We start from the raw sequence: 23,788 nt of genomic DNA, 5'->3' as shown, positions 1-23,788 counted from the left end.
TTGATTAGAGACAGTATGATTAGTGCTATGGATTATTCAATGCAATCCTAAAAGAAATAATGTGCAAGGCACACTTGATACTCTCTTAAAATACTTCTTAATGATACTGCTCGTAAAATGACAGCGGTGTCAAAGTTTTTTGACAGACAGACAGGAAAGGTGAGGTCTGATAATTTATGAACCTTGGACTATTATACACAAAAGTTTTTGTTTAGTAGTCCTTCTATAGGGGTTCAATTCGATTGCTACCGTAATTTTCGGGAGACTTTCAAGGAACATTTATTTCCAGATGGTGGATAGGAATATTAATCTGAACATTCTAGCAGGAACACTTTAAATTACAGAACCCTAAATAAAGCAAAAAAAGAAAAAGAAGAAAGAAACAGGAAAAACTATTTATTGATAGTTTATGGAGCGTAATCATGAGTTTGAAAAACGCAGAGAATACTGAAAGAGAAAAGTGACTCACGTAGTAGCATAGTTGTCGTAAAATTTCAAATAAAAAAATTGACAAACAAGTAGTTCAAAATTGAAGTCATGCATCCTTTTGATTACGACGATGGAAAAATGACGATCACTTAGAGATTTTTGGACTTTTTATTAATTCTTTCAGTCTTATTTTAGGGATACCGAAAGCAAAAAACGCGAAAGCGGGAAAAGCACAAATTTGTAGGAAAAAACGAATCGCCCTTCAGAAATTTTTGAGAATCCAGAACAACTAAAGTGAACTTTCCAAAATTTGTCAAGCCAATAAGGTAAGGAAGTTCACAATACTTCATTTCGGTTCTCTCACAACGTCAAGGTTCATCGAGAGACTATCAGGTTAAAAAAGGGGTCGACAAAGGAGACGAAATGATTCTCGGTGACGGATTAATGACAATCCATAGGATCCTGGATTTCGCTACGCAAAACAATGATCTTGGCAACTCAGTGATTTTCAAGCATTCGCAGCGCGTGTTCCACTAATAACGACAGTGAATGGGCGTTGACTTGGCTGATGACGCGATCCGTGTTAAATTTCAATCGACGATGAGGCTGACCTCGTAAGCCGACCGAATAGCATGAATTATAGTAGGCGCAAATGGTATCGACATGTAAAAGACGCTGATCGATTACAGTAATTGGTTATGGATATATTAGACGTAGAGAAACCCCAATGAAAATGAAACCCTTGCGAAAACTTTGCGGAATTCTGCAGCGCTGTTGAAGGTGCTTCCGGTCTGTATACATTGCCCGTGAACACACAAAATGATAAAAACTTAGAATTTCCGTCCTATATTTGCGACAGTGACCTGCATATTTTATTCCAGCTGACAAGAAAAAGAACAAATAAAAAGGTAAATCTAGGAACGCTCTTACTGGGAGATTATCGTAACGCCACTGTAGCTGATGAGGAAGAGGATCAAGATTTTAAAAAATCTACGCCATTAAATACTAAATAAATAAGTAAGAATAACTAAACTAAAGATGCCTAAATAGAAATGTTAATAAAGAAAAAGGGAATACGTTAAAAGACTATTCAAGACATTCTACGAAACGAGCAAGACTTTAAAGGCGGCGTATCACAAAATTAATGTTGATGAGATCTCGCGGCGAATAGATAGAGGAACGGGCGTAGTTGACGCCAGAAAGCATGATCACGCTCAATTTCCTGTAGTAATCCAGGAAAAGTTGGATGAATCAACGTTGTGTGAGCCCGTTTCCCCAACGATGCATCTCATTACGCAATAGAATGCGAAACGAGCGAAACGAAAATTCCATAGTCGTAAAATGCGTCCTCAATCCAACTAACATAACTTAGATAAGCAGCATAAACTGCCCCACCCACATAACCGTAGACGTGTTGTGGATTACCCCTCGTTCTATTATCCTTAATATGTTGCATCGTTGAAGAGACGGGTTCACACAAGGTTGTTCCATATGCCTTTTTATGCATCGTAAGGGGGAACTGAGGGTGATCACGCTTATAATCGTAAGATACACCCCTTGTTTTACCCATTCGCTTAAAGATCCCAACATCGTCAATTTCGCTATATGCTGTCGTTAGGAACTTGTTGAGGAAATGAAAGAGCGCATAGGTTAGAAAACGACCCGCTTGCCACCAAGCGATATCATCTCAAGTTATGGTTTCATAAAATATTCCCGTTATCTATACTGTATGATTTTGGGGAATCTTCATTCTTGGCCTCGTTCTCAGATGTTGACATATTTTGTACTTCCAAATGAAAATTTTAATCTTCCAAACGAATGAATGGACGAATTGCCAATTAGCGAAGAGGCGTTCGTTTGGATTTCACAAAATATCACTTATGAACAAAGAATTTTAGTACTGGGCGTCTCTTAAAAGTGCAATAAATTTTTGTAAGACTGCTATTAGATTATATTAGAGTTACTACTAATTATACCCACATCAAATATTTTTAGTTCTTTCTAGATTTCCAGTTTCTCAAAACTAAAATGCTTTTGAAAAGACAGATTATGAATTAGTATACAAGCCTGAGGTTATGCGAAGGACGTAAATGTATTGATGAAATATTATGATCATCATAAAATAAACAGGTCAATGAATGAATGGGTGAATGAATGATTGAATGAATTGAATTTGATTGAATGATTTCGATTATTGACGGAGTTATTGATTGTAAGGCATAGATGTACTCCGCAATTATAACATGACTTATTCATTATTATAAGGTAGAGAAAACATTCCATTCATTCATTCCTCTCGCAATGAAAGGGTGATATGTCTTTGCAATTGGTAAAAAGGAACCCTTTTGGAGCGAATGTTAAGCGAATTCCTGTGACCGATTCTTTTTTTTTTAAAAAAAAAAACATAACTGCAACTGTGTTGCGTTCCGAAGCTTCGTTCCTCAAGAGTGGACCTAAAATTTCTACAAACATTTACGTTTATTTTGAGAAAGTTAAGAGAGTTTCTTTCACAACTGAGACCTTTACATTCAATCAGAGTCTTGAAGGAGGAAGAAGTTAAAGAAACAACAACAGAAACATTAATTCTTTGTGGAAAAATCCTCACAAACACCTTTTCGGAAAAATAATCACAATACTACTTCCCCAAAATTCTTCTACTTATTCCACTGATGTTCTTTAAAAATGTGTCCCAGTGATAGATTTCCAGAAAATCATGCGCAGAGTTGGCCGAAGATCCACAAATTTGCTCGAGAATGTTGATGCTACCCATTCCATTCCCATTCTTTTGAACACTTCTCTTACTCTTATGCAGTTTTAGAGCAATTGCTGTATGCTGATCATAAAAAGGGTACGTTAACAGAGAACCAAATATCTTTTAAAGTCTTTCGATAGGAAATTCTTCTCATAAACTACGACCAGAAAATGTTACTAAAAATAATAAACACTCAACTGCAGAGATAGCGAAAAATGACGGAACGAAGTCCCATTAAGTCTATTAATCACACAAAGGACAATAATTTCTTCAATAGATGGATTCCTAAGATTTTACGAACCACCAGTAAATGTATGCCACATTCCTTGAAATGAAATAGAACATAATCATTGAAATAAAACTTGGTATATGTAATCACAACTTATTTTTTAGCATTCAGAAGTGAATTTAGTGGTCACGGAGAAGAATACACTTATGTAAAATATCACATCAAAACCTCAACAAGCAGACAGTCTTAACTTTCCAGAAAAGAAGAGGCATTGCATAGGAACCAGAACTAATTGACAAGATGTTATTTCCTCAAATAAAGCTTGAAGAAGCCGTCAAAGACAATGCAGTATGTCTGCTATTTCCCTGAAGGTTAATTCTTTCTTAATTCATTCCTTTGGTTTTCTGTATAGCTCTTTCTTGCTTTTATCTACGTGAAACAATAGAAATGGAAAGTGACGCAGCTAATGTTGTAAGAAGCCCGCATCCACTTTTTTTTCCAATTTCGAGCAGATAAACCTTACCCCATATGTTAAAAGGCGCAGGAAAAAGCGATTTCACTCAACCTTGACCTGATCGTTGTTTGTTCCGAAAAAAAGTTTTAGTGCAAGTACGAATTAACTCGCGGGGGTGAAACCTACTTACAGGACCGCAATTTAAATGTCTCAAAATAGGAAATTTACTCTAATCAGTTAAATCAAGAGGAGAATTCATTTTAACCTTCTACAACAATTTTCCCTCACAGAGATGATTCCTAAGACTACGGAACAGTTCGCAACAGATCTAAAGCAATACTGGTAATTAACGTTCGTTAGCAAATAGGTATCTGTAAAAGACTAGAGCAGAATTTTCTAATCTTGGAAAAAGTAAAAGAAGACAAATGGGAGTGGGGGAAAGACAAAAACAGCAAAAACATGAAACGTGGAACGAAATTTAATTAATTAAGGAGCTTTGACGCATTTGTAAGTCATTAGAACCTTCCCCTCGTTCCGTCTAAATTCAATTCCTTCAAATTAAGACTATTATTCACTTCTGATCCATTTAATTCATTTTAAATTTCAGATGGTGATCTAATTTTTAACGCTCGAGTGTGTTCGAACAACTCAAGCGTTAAAAATTAGACCAGCATCTAAAATTGAAGAATAGAAAGTAATACCCACAAAATTGTACTGAAAAAAAGCTCATAGACTATTTTTTTTCGTCTCAGTGCATTCCATAGGACTTTTGGACTAAATTTGGGCGCTAATAGAAAGCAAGCACTGCAGCCAATTTTGAAAATAATGCTAAAATGTTGGCGCAGAATCCTAAAACTTTGGATTGGGAATCACTGGATTATTTCCAATTCATTCCTAGAATAAATTGCAAGCAAAAATGTTTCTGCAACTCTATCTATATCTCGGATGGCTCTTCTGCTCTGGATGAGACCTCCAAATTATTCGCTCCCGTGATCGATCATCGTTCAGCAATCACTGCAAAGCTTCTTCAATCTGAGGTCGTGTAGTTCCTACATTATAGTTATCGAAAAGTAGTTTTAGAGTTTTGTTTATCCAGCTGTGGAGATTTGATTGATTAAACTGTGGATCGAATCACCCTGAAGGTTATTTGCCGAAACACCGGCAAAAAAGTCAACATTTCTTCTCTTTTATTTTGAAAGCACATGTAGTAAAAGGTGTGTCGAATACTAAAACAAAATAAATAGCTTGAACTTTATGCATATTCTGCAGCAACCTAGTATTATTTGTGTACTGGTCAACTGTTAACATTTATTCTCTTTTTGCTGGATATGAAAGATATTTTAAGACAGAGTGCTAGAATGGATATAAACTTGTGAGTTCAAGCGGTAAGGAAGTGATGAGACCGACAGAAACTACTGCACATATTTAAACAAGTGTCCAAAAATAAACTAACATATTTTTAACTCCATGGGGGCAATTTTCATATCCAGCCTTTCTGGAGTAAAGGCGACAAGGACTACTAGCCAGCTACGCCATTCGAACTTCATATGGAACCGCTCATTTTTCCAGGTGCAACGAACACAAAAGCAAAATTGTGTTCTCAAAAATTTTGCGTGGAAATGTTCATTTTCCTCTCTCAAAGTGCTCAGCCTTATATTTTAGTTGTAGGAGAGATTTGAAGGGTAGATGGTGAAGAGGAATCTGCAGTGGACATGTAGAAGATGAGAAATGGCGTAGCTAAGATTTACAGAGGGTTAATGCGAATTGGGCGGGGAACAAGATGAAAAGAGAACAATAATTTCATGGTTTTTTAGAAAACTATGAAATTCCTTCATACTTTACAAACAACATTATGAATACCGGTTTCCGTAGGGAACGAATGGAAATCTTGATAATGTAAGCTAAAAAAAACGGTTTATACTAAAAACCAAACGAGAGAATAACATTGGAGACCAGGCATGCATAAAATTATCATCTAAAATCAGCAAAATGAAAGGATGATTTTGACGAAAAGATCCAAAGTAGTTAAAGGATAAAAGGATAACTCAAAGCACAAGGGAAACATACATTAAAACTAATTCCGAATGTGTTTGCCCGCATATTTCTCCTGCAGATATTCCGATTAAAAAAAAATAATCGAAAAATGGAGTCCATCGTCCATTTTCAAAACTAACCAAGATCATGAAAGGAATGACCACTATTTATGAGGATACGAAAAAAACGTCGCTGCTAAATACCTTATCCCTTTACATTTTATCGGATTTTTTGAAGTAGTTATCTTCTGAGCACTTCGTATTGATAACATGCTCTTTGAAGAACTTGCACAGGAACGCATTCTGCAGAACCAGGATGTTTAAATAGTGTAGAATAGACGAGAACTGGTCCCTATAGGAAACAAAAGGTATTCCTCACAATTTTTATTTTTCTGAATCACGCAAAACTACTTGTTTGCAAAGGGAAAGATGCAGTAACTTTACTAAAAATCTAAGAATGGCTTCCAAAGCACTAAAATTATCAAAAAAAAAGATAAATAGCCCAGTTTATCTTTGAAATAGAAATGGTTGTACAAAATTCCTGTGAAGATTATAACACGAGCTAAGAACATGCCCACACACTTGCATCGCATAAATGAGAAATCTCTACTTAATAAAATATCAACGCCTGGAACTATCATTTCTGAATCGACTTTCTTCACTTTTAAGATACGAATATAATTATAAAATAGTGAACTTGATTAAAATCAGAATGCTACCTATGCCCCTATATTTACATACGGTATAAAATCTGAACACGCTTCTCATCGTGGATGAAAAAAATTGATGTGCATGAATTCGAATGCAACCGCTTGAAACCAGGTTCGCTAAACGAAATGCACGAAAAAACCTCTACCGTAACTGAAAATTGTGCTGTAGGTCGCCTGTCAATGGATAGGTGATGCTCGTGAAGCGGAAGATCATATAAATATGGGTTACGAATGAGAACGTAAGACTTGCGCAAATAAATCAAATACATCCCAGTGTCAATGTCACGATACGGTTTCTCTTTTCATTTTAACTTGACAAAAACCTCAACGGACAATTGCGGAAATTAGAGCGCCCCATTGCCCTTCAGCCTTTAATTTATAAGGCAACAAAAATAGCGTGCACTCAACAGACCACCATCATACGCGAGTAAGTGCTCCCGTGAAAGAACCCAGCACCTTAACGTCTATACGAATTAAGACAGATACGGGGAGGTTTCTCGAGAATGGTCTACTCTAACTCCGGAAAAAAAGGAAGCCTTTCAGTAGGTGGCATGGACGCGCCGATCTTCATCATTATCGCGACAAAGTCAATCTGGGACAATTCGTTCGTAGAAATACACTACCAACAATGACCTTGATTTACTTACCAGCTGAACAGTCGAGCATAGAATGGCCGCTAATTTGATTAATATCTACGAATTCCTGATATTTCTGGCGAATTTTCGAGTTAAGGCAGTTACAGCAAATTTTTTTTTGGAACAACCTCACACAACTATATTAGAAATATCAGTATTCAAGAGGTCACAAAAACAAAAATATCCAAGAAGAACGTAAAGAATCTTTTATTTACGATAACACTTAAAGTTTACACTTCCTAGAAGCATCATCCATAAGTGATTTATAACTATGCCATTTGTCTCACTAGGATCAATAAATTAGTATCAGATCTGTCTGGGAGGATAAAATCGCTGAGTTGATTCAACGCCATACCCTTACAAGTCATTGTTCACTAGTGCGAACATACGTTAATAAACCTTAAAGGCATCACCTCACGAATCTGAGGTGGTACGGATTTCAGGTGGAGCATTCGTATACGGGATAGTAGATTATGGAGAGGGAGGTTATTCAGTTCAGTTCTTCCTAATTGCCGCAAAAAACGGCCCGGAAGATATATTCGGGCTTGCCGGTGCGCTATTTTCTACAAGAAGTTCGATTGGAGGGCGTCAGCCTTGTGCACGTGCAGCATCTTCCGGGCCGCTTTTTAATGCAATTAGGAGGAAATGGACGGAATCACCCCCTCTCCATAATCTACAACCCCGTATACGAGTACTCCACCTGAAATCCGTACCACCTCAAAATCGTGGAGTGATGCCTTTAAGGCAGGACGAAATTGAAAGGACAGAAAAGGGGGAGAAACCGTGAAGTCCGAGTTGTAGATTAGAACCAGCGTGGGTCCGCTCAACTTCCGCCCATCGTCGTGGGAACGGTATTTGCTCCAACGAGGTACGTTGAAACACGTCCCTTTGTACACGTTCTGGTCCTGTCAGGTGCCTATTCATCTGCTTTACTTGAATAGGTTGATGAGGAGCCATCACTGATCTTCGATCACTCGCCACTGGAAGCGGCATGTGCAATTGTGGCCCGTTGCAACCGATTTCGTAGGAAAGAAAAAAGCCGTCTTCCACGTCATTTTTTACGTCGACTAGGAGAACTTGAGCGGAACCACGCGGGTTTCCGTAATCCGAAACCCGAACGATTTCAATGGGGTTTCCGTACTACATCAATTCCATGATGCCTTTACATCATTCTGAATTGAAATCGAAAAGGCGCGTCTCAAACGGGTTGTTCAAAATCATGCATTTGATCCTTCTACTTCATACCTACTTCTAACAGATCCTTGCAGCAGATGACTTATGTAAGTTTGTATTTATCCAGGAGCAAAATTCAAACTCGCAATGGTATGAACCCCAACGGTGTCTGATTCTTGTTATGGAAACGATAACGGTAGCGAAAGCAAAGGATTCAGTGTTAGTAATAGTGTACCGAAGTACAAATGAGGGTAAAGCACTGACAAAAAAAAAACGAGAAAAAAGCCAGCATTTAACAACCATGCACCTATAACAAGTCACCTCGATTAAGTCTATGTATAATAATTTCACAAACTCCTACGATTACTGTACAGAACCTCTGACCTTCTTCTCGAAACTATTCGACACCAACTACGTTCATGAGTTTTTCCAACGTTAGAGAAAAAGATCATACATGTTAGGTATTTTTCATGAGAGCGAAGGTGCAGTAAATGTAAACAGACGAACAAAAAACATTTAAAAAATGCTCTTGCATGTACTTCGTGCGATATGAGAAGAATGCAATATACATGCAGAAGAATAGGAAAATTTTAAATCTTTTAAGTTCAATCTCTGAGGAAATTGGAGATGTAATTATACGAGTACCTGATAGCAATTTGACTTCATGATTCAGAAGACTTAGAATGATGAAAAGGAAGATAGTAGTACGCAGAGAAGAGAGGTAGCTATCAAAATAAAACGGTTAGAAAACCAGAAAGAAGTAATTAGAACGAAACAAATTTCTATCTACAGCGGTTGAGAGGTTTGAATAGAGAATTCATTTGCTTCCGCTCCACAGTCATATACGTCATATATTTTCGTGAACTTCACCCTTATAGTACATATAAATACATAAATATATGCATATATATGTGCATATACACGAATATGTATATACAAAGGTGAAATTCACGAAAAGGGGCTGCATCAGATACTTTGATTCTGCTGTCAGCGAACTGCACGTGAGCTGGCACATCCTAGGAGAACCTTGAACTTGCGCAAAACCATTACTGATAGTTTGAGAACCATTCCAAAGATCCAGTATCAAGAGTAGTAAATAGGACATATCTTATGTTTACAAGTATGAGGAAATGTGGAACTTTCTGGAAAACGTATTGGTTCCACAAGCATAAGTTCGTTTTTCTGAGCTTTGAACAAAATGGGCGGAGCAATGATACCAGTTAGTTGTGCGATGGCTGCTGGCGAAGGAAACGAGGTGAAGGACGGTCACTGGGGGCAAAACGCCTATTTGTATGCGGAATTCGCCTCGCAAACCGAAAAGCGGATTGGCGCCAGAATGTTGCGCTACCCGAAACCCATGACGAATAATGACTCTGACCTGAGATCTTCTTGAAGTGATGCCCATAAAAACGGAATAGCCAAATCTTTTGTCACCACTGACCTTTCACGTTGCCACACTTCAATTTGCAATGCAAATGCTACATATAAAGAGTAAAAGCCATGGATTACAGAAACCTTTACTCTTAAGTTTAAACAAAAGATGCAACAGTCACCTAATTTGTAGTTGTCGAGCAAAATTCTGGAATTAACTTGCTGCAACTCATTTTTACGTTACAGTGGCATGCAGTAAATGGGTTAAACGTCAAACGTTATCTTCCTTCCCTACTTTACTCACAATCAATGCACAAGTGCGTAACCTTCTGATGCTCAGAGTAATCTTCCTGTTTTTAGCAGCGTAGCTGAGAAAGACTGATTAGAGGAAAATTATCGGTAGTGAGTGAAAAAAAGATAAAATATAGAAACTAAATGACAAATTCGGACGAATGACCTTGTTTCGAATGCTTTCTAAGACTTCACACTTAGAGAAAAATGTGTTTAAGGAAAAAATGAACTTATGCGTTATAATAATTAGCTGAAAACTCTGTTAACAGAAAAATCAAGAATCAAGAACACTGAAGATAAGTCAAATTCCACTAATGCGACCTGATGCAGATTTGCAGCAGAAGTTCTAAATTTCTAAACTCGCCAATGCAACCACAAGACGCAGTCAATCGAAGACGAAGTCAAACATGCTAATCCTGCCATCCCGGTGTATATAACCTTGCAGCAACATAATAACCCAAACAAATCTGGCGCTAGTGATTAGAGAAGGTACTCATGGGTCTTCGCCTAGTCAGCATCTTTGCATTCCAACACAAAAAACAACAAACAAAAAAAAACAAACAGAAACATTCTGAATGTTGTAGATACTTACAAGCAATAACCTCATCAGATCGAAATATGTTAGCAAATTGTTAATCCTTAATAAAGCCATAAGACGTTGAAAGTTGAATACTGGCCATACGTGAATGGAATTAGTTGCTCAGTGCCAAGGCAGCAAGGGCACCACGGAGAGAAAAAAAAAAAAGAAGAAAAATTGTAAGAAAAAGAAGAATTTTAAGAGCAGATTTTGTAGTGCTTAGATAGTCGTCATAATCCAAGGAAAGTTCAGACCAACATGATTCGCATGTAATACCAGTGAATTACAAGAACGAGGAAGTCCTCGAAAACGCACCCTCATGATCCCTTCGCTACGCCATTCTGGGTCCGAAGATGCAAACAAACCCCTGATCTGACGTAATAGTTCAGGAAATAGGTTACACACCAAACCATAAAACTCCTGGAAAGAGACGTGAAGACACACATTAGCAGATAAATCCATGGTAGTGACTAGAGAAAATGAATAAGATCCGAAATCTGGGCAGGGATACAAAGTCCAGATTTCTGTGTTGAGAATCGTGGAAAACCAAAAAAGTGAATATGAAAATGTTAAGAAAGTACAATACGAGCAAAGTGAATGTAGAAACGATTAGGGAGATGCAGCGATTTCATTCAAAAACTTAGTTGAAAAAGAATTCACAGACCAGTTATGTTTACTGTTTGTATTTGTTTGCACTTTCGGAAATCTTTCTATTGGTAGAACCTAATTTGTAGTTATATTTACAATAACTCTTTTTCTGTTATGGAACTAGTACGTTTAGATATGCGTTTAGGTGAACCCTCGTGAACTGGCTAAACAGATTCATTGATTGATTTGACGAATACAGTAGATGTTCGAAATTATTGGCAGGAAGAGCGAAAGTTCACTGAAGAACCTGCATTTTACAACTGCACTCATTTAGTCAATAGAAAATAAACAATGTTCTATTCTAGGCTGGAAGGGAAAAAATGGACGGGAGATGGGAGAAAGTAAGTACAAATACTACCACTTTTTGTTCTGTCACTTCTCTAGTTCGGATCAAAATACACTTATTCTACGGGATTGATTAGCAGTTTCGTTGCAAAAAGAGCTTTCCTAATAGTTTTTAGTATTAATACATTTAAATAACGACATTGAAAAACAGCCACAAGAAGAAGACTGCATACAGATACTGTCTGGACACAAAATCTTCACAACGCCTAAAGAATGACTTCTTCGTTGAATAGGGAGTTAAAGAAGATTCCGTAGTCCAATATCGCTACTCATTAGGCTCAAAAATGAAACATAGCAGACAGAAAATTAGAGGTTATGAAGGAGCACTAAAAACGAAAAGAAAAACTTTATGGATGTACAAATCGATAGTGGATAGTGTAGATTTTCTACCATATACCATAGGAGGAGCAAAGAAAGCTGGAGTGATAAATGCTTCTGAAAATATCTGTAACGATTTGTAACGGTCAAATTCGAAATAATCTAAAAAACGAATAGAAATGAAATCAAACTAACTGAGCAGCGCACCTGACGAGTAACGGGACATACCACTAACAAACTGTAGGTACTGTATTTCTCACGGCGGTTCGCAGAATCTAAGCATCTCCTGCGTACAGAGTAGCATGACCCAGAAACAACAGCAACGACTGCAATAGATCAAAACAATAGATCAAAACCGCGTCTTTGCGCAGGCACTTGCCTGATGAACGTATTGCGTTTTGGGACCCTCAGAAGATGCGATTCTGTCCTTCTATAATACACATTGGGAAATTTTAGATGGAGCGTAGCCCTTCCCTCGTTTTTTTTTTTTCACAAACCTGACTGCTTTCGATCCGCAACTTTGCTCATTCGATCGATCCAACTTTATCTATAATTCTTGAAGTCCTTGGATCTCTGGTTCAACTATTTGTGTTGCCAGTCCTCCCTGTTGCCACCGATGTTCCAATCGTACAGGTATAAAGTCTCGTATATCGGTCACGCATGTGGTCATTTGCCTGAACTGCCGGGAATTTGAGACCCGGAAACTTTTTTGTTTATGGCACACCATCATTTGTCAATTGTCATCAGATGACCAATCACACAAGTACATTTTCGGTTGTTCATTATTTTCTATTATCCAAGACTTTTTTGTTTATTGCCGTTCAAATATTTGATTTTTGTAATGTTGTGATGTTCCATGGAAGTCTCATTGGTTGAATAATGCCTGGGGTACGGTCGATTTCAATTGACACCAAGACTTTTCGACGTTAGTGATCAAGCATGCCAATCTGATTGTGTGAATCCACAAAAAATCCTACTTCTCTACTGCATTTCATTACTTCGGCTGTTTTGCACGTTTCAGTTGCTTTTTTTATATCAACATCCTCCTTCTTCGCTAGGTTTTTTTCTTCTAAAATCAACTTGCTTCGTTTAAAGGCATCACCCCACGAATCTGAGGTGGTGCAGATTTCAGGTGGAGTATTCGTATACGGGATGGGAGACTACGGAGAGGCAGGTGATTCCGTCCATTTCTTGCTAATTGCCGTAAAAAACGGCCCGGAAGATGCGGCGCCGCACAAGACTGGCGCGCTCCAATCGAACCTCGTGTACAAAATGGTGCGCCAAAACGAATGAAGCCGTATCTTCCGGGCCGTTTTTTACGGCAATTAGAAAGAAATGGACGGAATCACCCCCTCTCCGTAGTCTCCAATTCAGTATACGAATACTCCACCTGAAATCTGCACCACCTCAGATTTGTGGGGTGGTGCCTTTAACATTGTTAGTTCAAATATATGACGTAAACACAAATCATTGGTGGAAAATTCGCGACAGGACCAATACATCATTTAAAAAACCGACAAAAGAAGGGAGTTATACTCAATACCCAACATAAAAAACCATTGATTGATAGATAATGACAAGATTCTCTGACAGCCGATGTAGAATGTCATTATATCGTCTGCGATCTGTTAAAAAAAAACCGCCCCCGCACACTCGCACGTAAATTTATGTACACTTTCGTGCTATTTTCACTATAAATGGAAATTTCTTTGTCCGACTACCTGCTAATTGAAGTCATCGATGCCCTTCAAAGGTGTTTTCACTTTGATAAGTATTGGTTATGTAATGACAGTAATTGCGGGGGATTTTCGCTGACGTTTTTAATCGTTACTGCGCGCCTGTTTCTGGTAGGAGTATGAATGGGACTGCATAAAAGCCCAATAATATACAGGGATTGAGTGTTCCACGAATCCTTACAAAAAATAAAATCAGGAGACAGGAATTAGTGCAAGGGAAAAGTGGGATAAACAGCATACGAGCAAGAAAGAAGATTTTGCGCACAATCCTGCGCTAAATAACCTAACAAACTCCACCAAAAAAATAGGATAGAGTCACCTATCCTATTTTTTTTCGGGATGGGCACAAATATAGTTCTTCAAGGCTAAGCTTCAAATTTGAACCTCATTCAAATACGTCCTTGAACAACGAAACTTATTCGTCCTTACCACACTACTTATAGTCGCACGAAAATGACTGAACCGTGGTGCAGTTGGGTAGTGGGACCATTGATAATTGCACTCGGTTGCTGAGATAACCTAAGAGACTGAAGCTAGCTAGGGTCCCATCTCAGTCAAAGCTTTTACGCAATTGCACCAGCCTTCATGTCGTTTTGACTCGACTACATCTCTGGACATTTCTTTTCGATCGTTTCATTCCGACTGACTAGGATCTTCCAAAATCAGCTGAAACCTCCAATTTATCTTTCTTCCCAGAGGACCCAACAAAAAAGAAATGTTCCAACAACTCCAACTGCTTTACTGGGAAATACAGTTCCACTTATAACCGTTAACCCTGTGCTGGAAAAATATAAGTACTAATGGAACGTCAACGGAACAAGAACGAAGAACAATTTAAAATGAACTGAGATTTATTTATGACATTCACTTAATACTACTTCTTTTACAAAACTGGGCGGCTGTTCTGCAATATTGCGTCTCTATGTGAATGTCCTCCTTCTCCAACATAGGAGAAGAATTGGGCAGAGACTGTGGAGCAGAACGTAAATGACAGAGTTTGCTATCCTATCTGCTAGATTCAAACAAACAAACACACAAACAAACACACACAGGGCTTACAATTACCGAATTGTATAGGTGATACACACAAAATGGGCTATTTAATGGCCCCAATATGGTCATCATTATCATCAGAATAAAATTCTAACCCGCACACATTAAAGGGTCAAATTCAGAGAAATGTACATTGTATGGAGGAGTTGAGAAAAGCAGGATCTATCAGTTAATATCAGAATATGACTACTAGATAATTAAAATTAAGTTGTTGTGACTAAGATTATTATATGATACATACTTGTAAAAAGCGAAAAAATCTGACAATATAAAGAACGTCCCAAACTGTCCAAGTGTCCTCGGTCGGTTACTCGGAGACATTGGGGCGGTCCTTATAATACACATCACAATCGATATATCTGACATAAAGAGACAAGAGAGGGAATACATCTGGAAAGATAGACACTGATTATGGTAAGTAGTGAACGCGCGGACAACTGCCACTATATCGCTTGAGAGATGTTTGTTCGCTCAGATCGGAAGACTTGGAACCGGTTGTGGTGAGCTGTCATAGATCCCAAGACGAGCCATCTTCACACTTTGTATCTGTGATTCGACGCGATGCAAGTCAGCAAGTATAGCCGCGTCGCGCGCACGCATCGCATGCTAAAGGATAAGGGTTATGTGGAGCTAACCAAAAGTGAGTGAGATCTGAGCGTGAGAACGCCTACCATTTCTCGCCGCAATGTTTCGAATAGGTCATCACAGCGATCTTCACGACTCGAATCCGATGACGTCACTCGTGAATCGGATGACGTCACCGTCATTGAACCCATCGATTGATCAGGAGTTGAGGACCTGAGCATAAATGGATAATAGTGGAAACAAATAAGTACAAATACTATCTAGAAATCCTCTACAACTAACCTGTCCATGTCTAATCCACTATCCGGATAACTAGTGTCAATGTATGTTTGACCGTAATTATGGAAGTCCTCTAGTCGGGAAAATTCAGCATCGCTGGTTATCGTCGGTGCGCGGAATCTGGAATGGAGCATATTTTCGTGCAAGACGGGAAGCAGCGTTTGTGTTTTACACTCAGTACAGGCTGTCGCCGTCCTCTAGCAATCAAATAACACAACTTATTGCCGTTCCTTCAAAAAAGAAAAAGACGACCACGAATCTGATGCGTATCGATTGACGGCCGCAATTTTTTTCTTATTAAACACCTGAGGGCGGGTGTGGTGTAGCGGTTAGAGGTTCCGCTTCCTGCACGATCGATCGGAGGTTCGAATCCGCCCTAGTGCTCACCAAGCCTTTCATCCCTCCGGGGTCGATAAATTGGTACCAGACTTGTCTGGGAGGATAAAAGCACTGACTTGACACATCGCTAGCCACCGCAAGTCATTGTATAGGCCAGATACACGTTCGTAAACCTCAAACGATTCTGAATTGAAGTGAACGTGGGGGCGCATCCCAAGCGGATTGATTAACGCCAGAAACTTTATCCTTAAACTTTGTCCTTTATTAAACACCTATTGTCGCACAGATCAACGGAGCATAATTCCCCAAGGGAAAAAACTTCACAAGAACTTCAGGTTCGGGGAAAAAATTAGCACCATCATCAAACTCTCAATAAAAACAGCAAAATTTAAAATATGAAAAACAATCGGTGAAGAAATCAATAGGTAGCTAGAAATTAGAGGACATTTTTTCCCAAGGACCTACAGAGGATTTTTTTTGGCGAATTTCTTGGAGTACTCGAATGGTCCGTACTCGGAATACTGGTTTTTCGTACGGCATTAGAACGTTTGCATGCTACGATTGATTTGAACCTAAATAATTAGAACCTTGGACAACCCATCGACCTCTACGTAATAATTTCAAAGGCAGCATAACGTGAACCATTTTCCCTAGCCTAGTTTTCAAAAATGTTTTTAGAAATTAACTTTAACTTCGGCGCATGAACCGCGGTGCGATCGCTCATAAAACAATATGTACATGCGGCCAAAATAGTATTGCTGGTTAGGATTTTGAAAAAAATCCACACAAAATACCTTAAGTCGCGCTTTGATGGAAACTAGTGACTGTTACAAAAAAAAATTCAACCGGTTTTTGTAACAGTTGTTAGTTCCATCAAAGCACTAAGCGTAGAAATGAACTTACCCAATTTCAAAGAACTGAGGCGCCTTTTGCAAATTCGCATCCGCATCTAACGATGGTTTTTTATTCGGTAATGTGGCTGTTGAGTAGATTTTCTTGAAGAAACGTTTAGTGGCTCGTAGGAATTTCGCGTTCGAATTTCCTGCAGCGTCACGTGCACTGCTCAGATTCAGCGCACGCATATCGGATGAGCACGGTATCACGACTCCAAGGCTGGCATCTGCACCGGCGCTGTGCGACCTAAACATCGGTGGTAAAACTGTTCTGATGTGTGATGTAGAAAACTATCTTAGAAAATTTAAAACTACAATAATTCTTATGCACAGCGCCACAGTACTTCTCATAAAACATTTTCTAAAATGGATTTTCATGCACAGACGACAACAAAATTTATCTCGATAATTTCCAAAAAAAAATTAACCAACCGCATAAAGAAGGATAGAGCGGTAGAAATGGTTAGATTTATGAATGTTTGGCTAAACTATCAAGTCATTGGAATTCCACTTGATTCTGATTTGCTCCCGCTGATAGGATGAAGTGTGTGGAGAGAAGTTACTCGAGAATACACGTCAGAAACCTCAGAAAAAAGAAATCCGCAATAAAAAAATTTTCTTTTTTTTTTGGGGGGGGGGAATATATGACCATCCAATAGGCATTAAAAACCTCTTCACCTTAACTTTTTGTGTGGCGAAAAAAGTATGTAATGTGTTTTTTGTATACGTGACTCTTTTTTCTATTTTGTCAAATAATCTCACATATCCATAGAACATCAGATCTTTTCTACATCTTTTCTATTTGACTCCCATTAATTTTGAAACCACTCTGAATAAAGATTTTTCCTTCCATAAAAATTTACTGACTTGATAAATACGGCTCCTCTTTTCAATTTTCTTTCTCTTTTGCTGCTTCTTTCACTCACTCTCTCCGCCAACTATAGGAAATTCATTAGATTAGTACTACTTACTTACAACACGTTACTACTACGAAAGTGATGAACTAGACCTTACATCTTTGGCTGCTGAGGAAATGTTTTTCTGACAAATTTTATGACAACTTTAGCCGCTGGTGAAATGGTTTTCTGACGAAAGGAAACCTATGCTCACTATAGAAAGCAAAAGTAGAACATTTTATGGCCATCAAATGGATTTTTGGAAAAAAGGCCGAGTTTTTTGCGTTGTAAATAGCCCTGAGGACATAGGAATCTCCATAACACATGAAAAAAAAGATTTCTACATAGTTTTTTTTGTCCTTTGGTTTCCCTCTTTCATCTGAAAAACTTTCGAAATTTTGCATAAAAAAATGAGATATGCAACTAACGTTTTAGCTTGAACTCCTTCTAAATTGAGCCTCATCGATCAATAATTGATTAAGAGATTACCGTAGAGTAGCCGTAGAAAAATGACCACGAGACATATAGTTAAGCGGTGAATGACCGGCGAAAGAGCCCGAAACACAGCGGTGTAATGCTCGCTCGTTTTATGATCGCTCGTTTCAATCGGAGTTCACGTCAGGATATACGATGCTATGGAGGATCGGAAAAAGAGCCTAATGATACGACCAGGAAATGCGCTCGGGAAGACTTGTAATGAGCGAAACAAGCGCGAAACCCATCGCAGAAAGGGAAATTAAATTTGGGGAAATGCACAGTTCTTTTCGAAAGAAATAAAAAAAAGAAAAGGAGAAGTTTTTTTATTGAAAAAAAAGAAGTGCTTCCCGAAGTATGTTTTTTTTAAAAGTAGGTTAGAAGGGAATACGAAAGAACTATGAAAGCTGGAAGAGGCTGGGAAAAAATCGCGGAAAAGCTAAGAACCTCAAAAACAGTGCTTATTCATTAAATTGTAAATATTCTTCAAAATGGAATAAATTTCCTAATTTTTTTAAACAACAAAAAGTTGACTAGCTGCTTGATAATATTACTTTTTTTCTTCACTTCTTTCTTCTTCTTAACTAATGCAAGTACTGATTAATTCTAGGACGTAAAAAACAATGTGGGATGTGAATGTCTCCTCCTCTAAAACAAATTTCTACTAATGCTTAGGATTTAAGGTCTTTTCACAAAATTCTTCAAAAGTTCACTTCGAAGAGCTGCGGCTGCCACCCTTTTTTTAGGCATTAGCCACACCCTTCGAAGATGGCTCAAACGTAGAAAATTTAGAACAAAGCGAACCTCGAAAGGTTATCTCTTGCGAAATTGTCGAAATTAAAACTAACTCTGAAAACCCAGAAGAAAAACATAGGTTTCTCCGCGAGAAAGATTAAAGAGATAACTGTTCGACTATGTTACTTCCTTAAAAAATTGTAACTACTTCACGAGAATAACTGAAGAAAAAAGTGGAAAAAACGAAATGATGGTTGCTAAATAAAGTTTAAATTCTTTGTCTTTTCATTCTCCCACACATGAGAAGAGAAAGAACCAGTAAATGCTTGGAACCTCAAACAAATCCTGTGAAATTCGAGTGTCGTGTGAGCAGTGTCTGAATCCGTAGCGTCAAACAACAAAAGAACAAAAAAGATGCCGGCTTCAATGAAGCAAACAATCACAATCCGTTCTGGATACTGTTTTCCGGGAAAGAAAGATCAGTCTCTGTGGGCGTGGAATTGTCGTCATTCACAATTCCAGGATGAAAAGAGCAAAAGGTGTTCTTCGAACTATGCTTATCCTCTAATCACTAGAATGTCTCAAATTTCAATGAGATAAAATTTCAGCGAAAAGGGCGGTGAGAGCGAATCCGGACACATTCAGATTCAGATTCGGGATTCTTTTGAATCTTGCGCGATACCGTAGCCAATAACATAAATGACATCAGAATATTCATGGAATTCAAGCATAATAATTGTTCCACATGTAACCGATGCACCACGTCATACATAGCTAGTTAGTGACGCTGTTAAGCCCGTAATTCTGGCCGGCTACTGGTGGCTAAGGATTAGCCAAATTAAGGTAATTCTTAGCTAAACGCATTCCTAACTAACCTTTGATGTACTCTCTGAAGCGAATTTTCCAGACGATTCCTTCTTCTGCTGCTCAGATGGTGTGCGGGTAATTTAGATCGATCGGTTCGAAACGCAGCCTGGATCGGCTCGGAAATTGTATTCCCGTTGCAAGAATCTGAAAAATTAGATTTTTCTCAAAGGATTCGTACAAGTGCAGAAGTATTACGAAAAAAAAAAGAAGAAAAGAATGAACCACTTCACGTCAAAAATCCTCAACACAACAGCTACCATTCACATTCGATATTCTTTGTATCTTTTGCGCTCATAGGTGAGAAATGATCCCCTCCAATTTTTTTTTTAAAGAAAATGAACAACTTTATATATCAATCTTCACCCCACATTTATCACAGGTTCTTATATAAATGTCTATAACATTTATTGACTCATCTTCGAAGAAATGGAAAGTAAGGTAAGTATCCTGAGAAGAGGCATACCTATTTTGTAGAAGTTCTTACCAGCAACTTTTTTCTGGATGGAAAATTTGTGAGTTGCTTTTCGAAGGTCATTTTTTTTCTCTTGCGCAACATTGTTATGGATGGGTGCAAGGAAGTTCTTCTTGGTTGTGTTTACAGGAAAAGAATCAATATGTGAGTAAACAGTAAACACAGTACTGCACATAATACTCCCCGAATAAACGGGTTTTTGAGAGTTAGAAATCCAGAGCAGCTTGGAGATCAATTTTCGTGAACTTGGTTTGTGAATGGCGAACATGGAAGCTTCACGAGGAGAGGAAGGAAATGAAGAGAGGAATAAATATATTCGAAAACTCGGAAATTCAGCACAAACATATCATTGTAGAACAGAATCCTTAAATTAAATGATTCTAGCACTATGTTAGTAATCTGTCCGAGAATAATGTTTTACGCAGCTTTTCTCAAAAGGATTCGATGACAGAGAGCGCCTGGGACCCCCACAAACTCCAGTACAAAATCCAAGAGAAACGGATGTGGACGAAACGGAAGGTAGCGAGATCCTATAATGAGTTCGGATGGGGATTTGTGCGCCGGTAATACGGTTCTAAGTAAAAAGAATTCATTCGGCCGTAAGGAGAACAAGGTGAAACTTATGATTCGGTCTAATGGAGCAGAACTATTCCAATTAGTTCTTATAACAATCTGTCTAGTTTTGTGAATGAATGAAGTGGGTGGCCTGGTGTTGTAAAACTATGAAAAGACTGTGGAAGTTTCTTAGCTAAATTAGACAGTAGAAATTCTGCAGAGGTCTGTGATTTGTTCTTTCATTTATATAAAATTTTGATTTACTTACATTAAGCTCCTCCCATTAAACTATTCGGTTTTTTATGTTTGGTAAACACATACACCTAAATTTAGTATGTTTAATTAGTTTTACAAGGCTTCAGGGTGTTAAATAATGTGACAGATGAGAAAATGAAGAAGTAAATTCTAAAATAAAAAGTTGAAAGATGAGGGAGCATCTTTATAATAAATTTCTAATGAGTCTTCCAGAATAAAATGTGAAATTAAGGTTCTCAAATAGATTAGAAATGGGAAAAAACATTACTGAAACATTACTGACGGTTGCTTGAAATTGAAATCGAAAATCAAAAAAAAAAGACAGCTGGCTCCCAATCACTCTTTGTGATTTTCAAAAGACGAAAATTATGAAAATTTAGAAAATGAAGAGGTACATAATTGTATTGTCGCTGACTGCAGCGGGATTACAAGAACACCCATAATTGGGTCTCAGAAAGTCCAAGTCCAATATCCCAAAGGAAATCGAAGGGAATGATCCCCAGAAATCCTAGGATTCTCGAAATTTCCATCCAGGACCAGAATTAATCTCCATAAAGTTCTTTCAAAATGCAATTGTACATTTTTGAAAAATCCCATTTGTAGATCTGCATCATAGGATCTAATATAAGTGTATGAAGTAATGAGGATAGCGAGGATACTGTAGGATAGCGTTACTTACAAGTAATGGGATGATTTTCATTCTCTGCCATGCATACCAAGTCGACCATAACTCGGCGCTTCACCTATACACGGTCAGGTGAGTGTGGGAAAATTTCGGGAAACCATGCGGTCTATTTTCATGATCCGCGGGGTAGCTCCGCCTAACAAAAAACTTCAGAAATTCACTGTAGCAATGACGTTAATACACAGATGGTGTTTTTAGGAAGAAATGTTCAAGAGCTCTGCAGAATTTCTGAGAATCAAAAATTCGAAATTACTCAAAGAAAATTTAAATTAATAATAATAAGAAAGAAATTAACTAGATTTGCTTCGCAATTTCTGCAAAGCTAACAACAAAGACGGAAAGAGCTATTACAAAAAACCGGTAGTTCCACGAATTTGAATGTTGCTAAGGATTCTACACTTGAAGATGCTCAGAAATAGCTCTGCACATCTTTGGCTAATTTAATTTGACACATATTTAATATACCTCAGCTTTCATCTTTAAAGCAACCACAATTCGCTTAGAAACATAAAAAAAAACTCTGCTCCGAACTTTTCGATAGATTTTTATCCTGAAAAGGAGAGAACGAGCAAAATGCAATGAATAATTGATTGTAAATGAAGAAAGACACACTTGTTCCCAAAAATTTTACATGAACGGCTTGTAGGGACAAGTTTTACTAAGAGCTACGCATCTTACATAAACTAAAACTTGCCTCATTCTATAAGGGAGTGAGAGAGGAACGTGAAAAACCACAGCAATTACTATTCAAGCGTGCTAATGTCGCCAATGTCAATTACTGCGTGTTCCTCTTGAAGCTAATTTCCAGAAAATGACAGAAATTACTAAAATAGGCCGCTTTTTTATAGTACAGTGAAGTGCAGTCGAAGTATGTTCGTGATGGTATGGTCGTGCATACGTTCCAGTCACGTATTTGTTTACTTATTTATTTATATACCCTTATAGTGCACTGTAAAGAAAGAGATCAAAGGTGAAGCGAATTTCAAACAATTCTCTAACTATGAAACGTGAGAAGCTCCCATGAAAGCCCGCTTCCAAAATCCAGAACTATTTTAAAAGATAACTTCTCCTGGAGGAAGAATGGCTTCTTTGTCTACTATATCAACGTAAAATCATGTTAAAAATCCCAGAAATCAGGAAGAAGTCCTTCGCAATTTCATAGAAAATCCCAGATTTACAAAAAAAAATCACCGAGAACAAGGTGGAACTCACAAAGTGACATAAAAAGAATAAAATGAGAACTGACATAAGAAGCGACGTAATGATGCGGAATTCGGCAAAAATCCACAAAATGCGAGGCAGTAACGCGTGGATTAACCATGAGCCTACGTGAGGGTCATCGCGTTCCCTGGCTTTCATAGTTTAGACAGGCCGGCAGCGCGACAACTGCCGACTGTTTATGTAGACGTACTCGAACATCGTAAAGACAAAACAATTCGCCTCAGAGTTCAACGATAGCTTGCCGAGTACTAAATAGAAGTGGTTAAGGAAGAGCGAAAGAAGAGAAAACAAAAAGAGAAAATAAATAAAAGAAAAGTTCAATGAAACGATGATAAACTGCAGAACAGGATCCACGATCAGTTAAGCTCACTATAGTGGATATATGCCGATGAGAGGAGAATCGTTCCCAGTGAATTGTGGGCAATTTCGTGGAGAACTACGAACAGTAGCCAATTGCCGCCTGGCACCACAAGAAAATGCAGCTATTTGATGACGCTCATACTTTTCTAGGCGACAAAAAATCGCTTAACGATGAGAACGTATGAAACTTCGTCAAGTGATAACTATGATTGATGACAGTGACGGAGTCTTCTTGTCGCAATATTTCTACCTGCTTTCAGGATAGCCAGTGATATGAACAGAAAAATATAATAAATTGAGGGACGCTTATTTGTGCTTGTGTTATCGCTTTTGATCTGAGAGTTTGAAAATAAACAAAATAAAAAAATAAGAAACAGCATGAGTAGAAATACCGACACATGCCGATATGAATAATCCA

The 23,788-nt window shown here is 38.0% G+C and overlaps 1 protein-coding gene across 2 annotated transcripts in view; it reads right to left on the bottom strand.

Annotated features, from left to right (window-relative positions):
* Positions 1-12,221: 12,221 nt before the first annotated feature.
* RB195_020934 (uncharacterized protein) overlaps positions 12,222-23,788 on the bottom strand; it is a gene marked incomplete at both ends in the record, with an annotated part of 58,077 nt that continues 46,510 nt past the window's right edge. The window contains 10 exons of one of the 2 annotated variants that reach the window (XM_064189492.1): positions 12,222-12,291; positions 12,345-12,395; positions 12,463-12,512; positions 12,580-12,639; positions 14,131-14,220; positions 15,247-15,360; positions 15,426-15,552; positions 15,622-15,738; positions 16,861-17,097; positions 19,831-19,966. In XM_064189492.1, the coding sequence (XP_064045372.1) occupies positions 12,222-12,291; positions 12,345-12,395; positions 12,463-12,512; positions 12,580-12,639; positions 14,131-14,220; positions 15,247-15,360; positions 15,426-15,552; positions 15,622-15,738; positions 16,861-17,097; positions 19,831-19,966 (1,052 nt within the window). Of the gene's footprint in view, positions 12,292-12,344; positions 12,396-12,462; positions 12,513-12,579; positions 12,640-14,130; positions 14,221-15,225; positions 15,361-15,425; positions 15,553-15,621; positions 15,739-16,860; positions 17,098-19,830; positions 19,967-23,788 lie in introns of those variants that run through there. The other variant, XM_064189491.1, reaches the window with a different exon arrangement.

Source organism: Necator americanus, chromosome II (assembly GCF_031761385.1).
Source record: "Necator americanus strain Aroian chromosome II, whole genome shotgun sequence".
In the NCBI taxonomy this organism is placed as follows: Eukaryota; Metazoa; Nematoda; class Chromadorea; order Rhabditida; family Ancylostomatidae; genus Necator; species Necator americanus.
The sequence above is the reverse complement of the archived record's forward strand: the minus strand, read 5'-3'. Positions and strand labels throughout refer to the sequence as shown.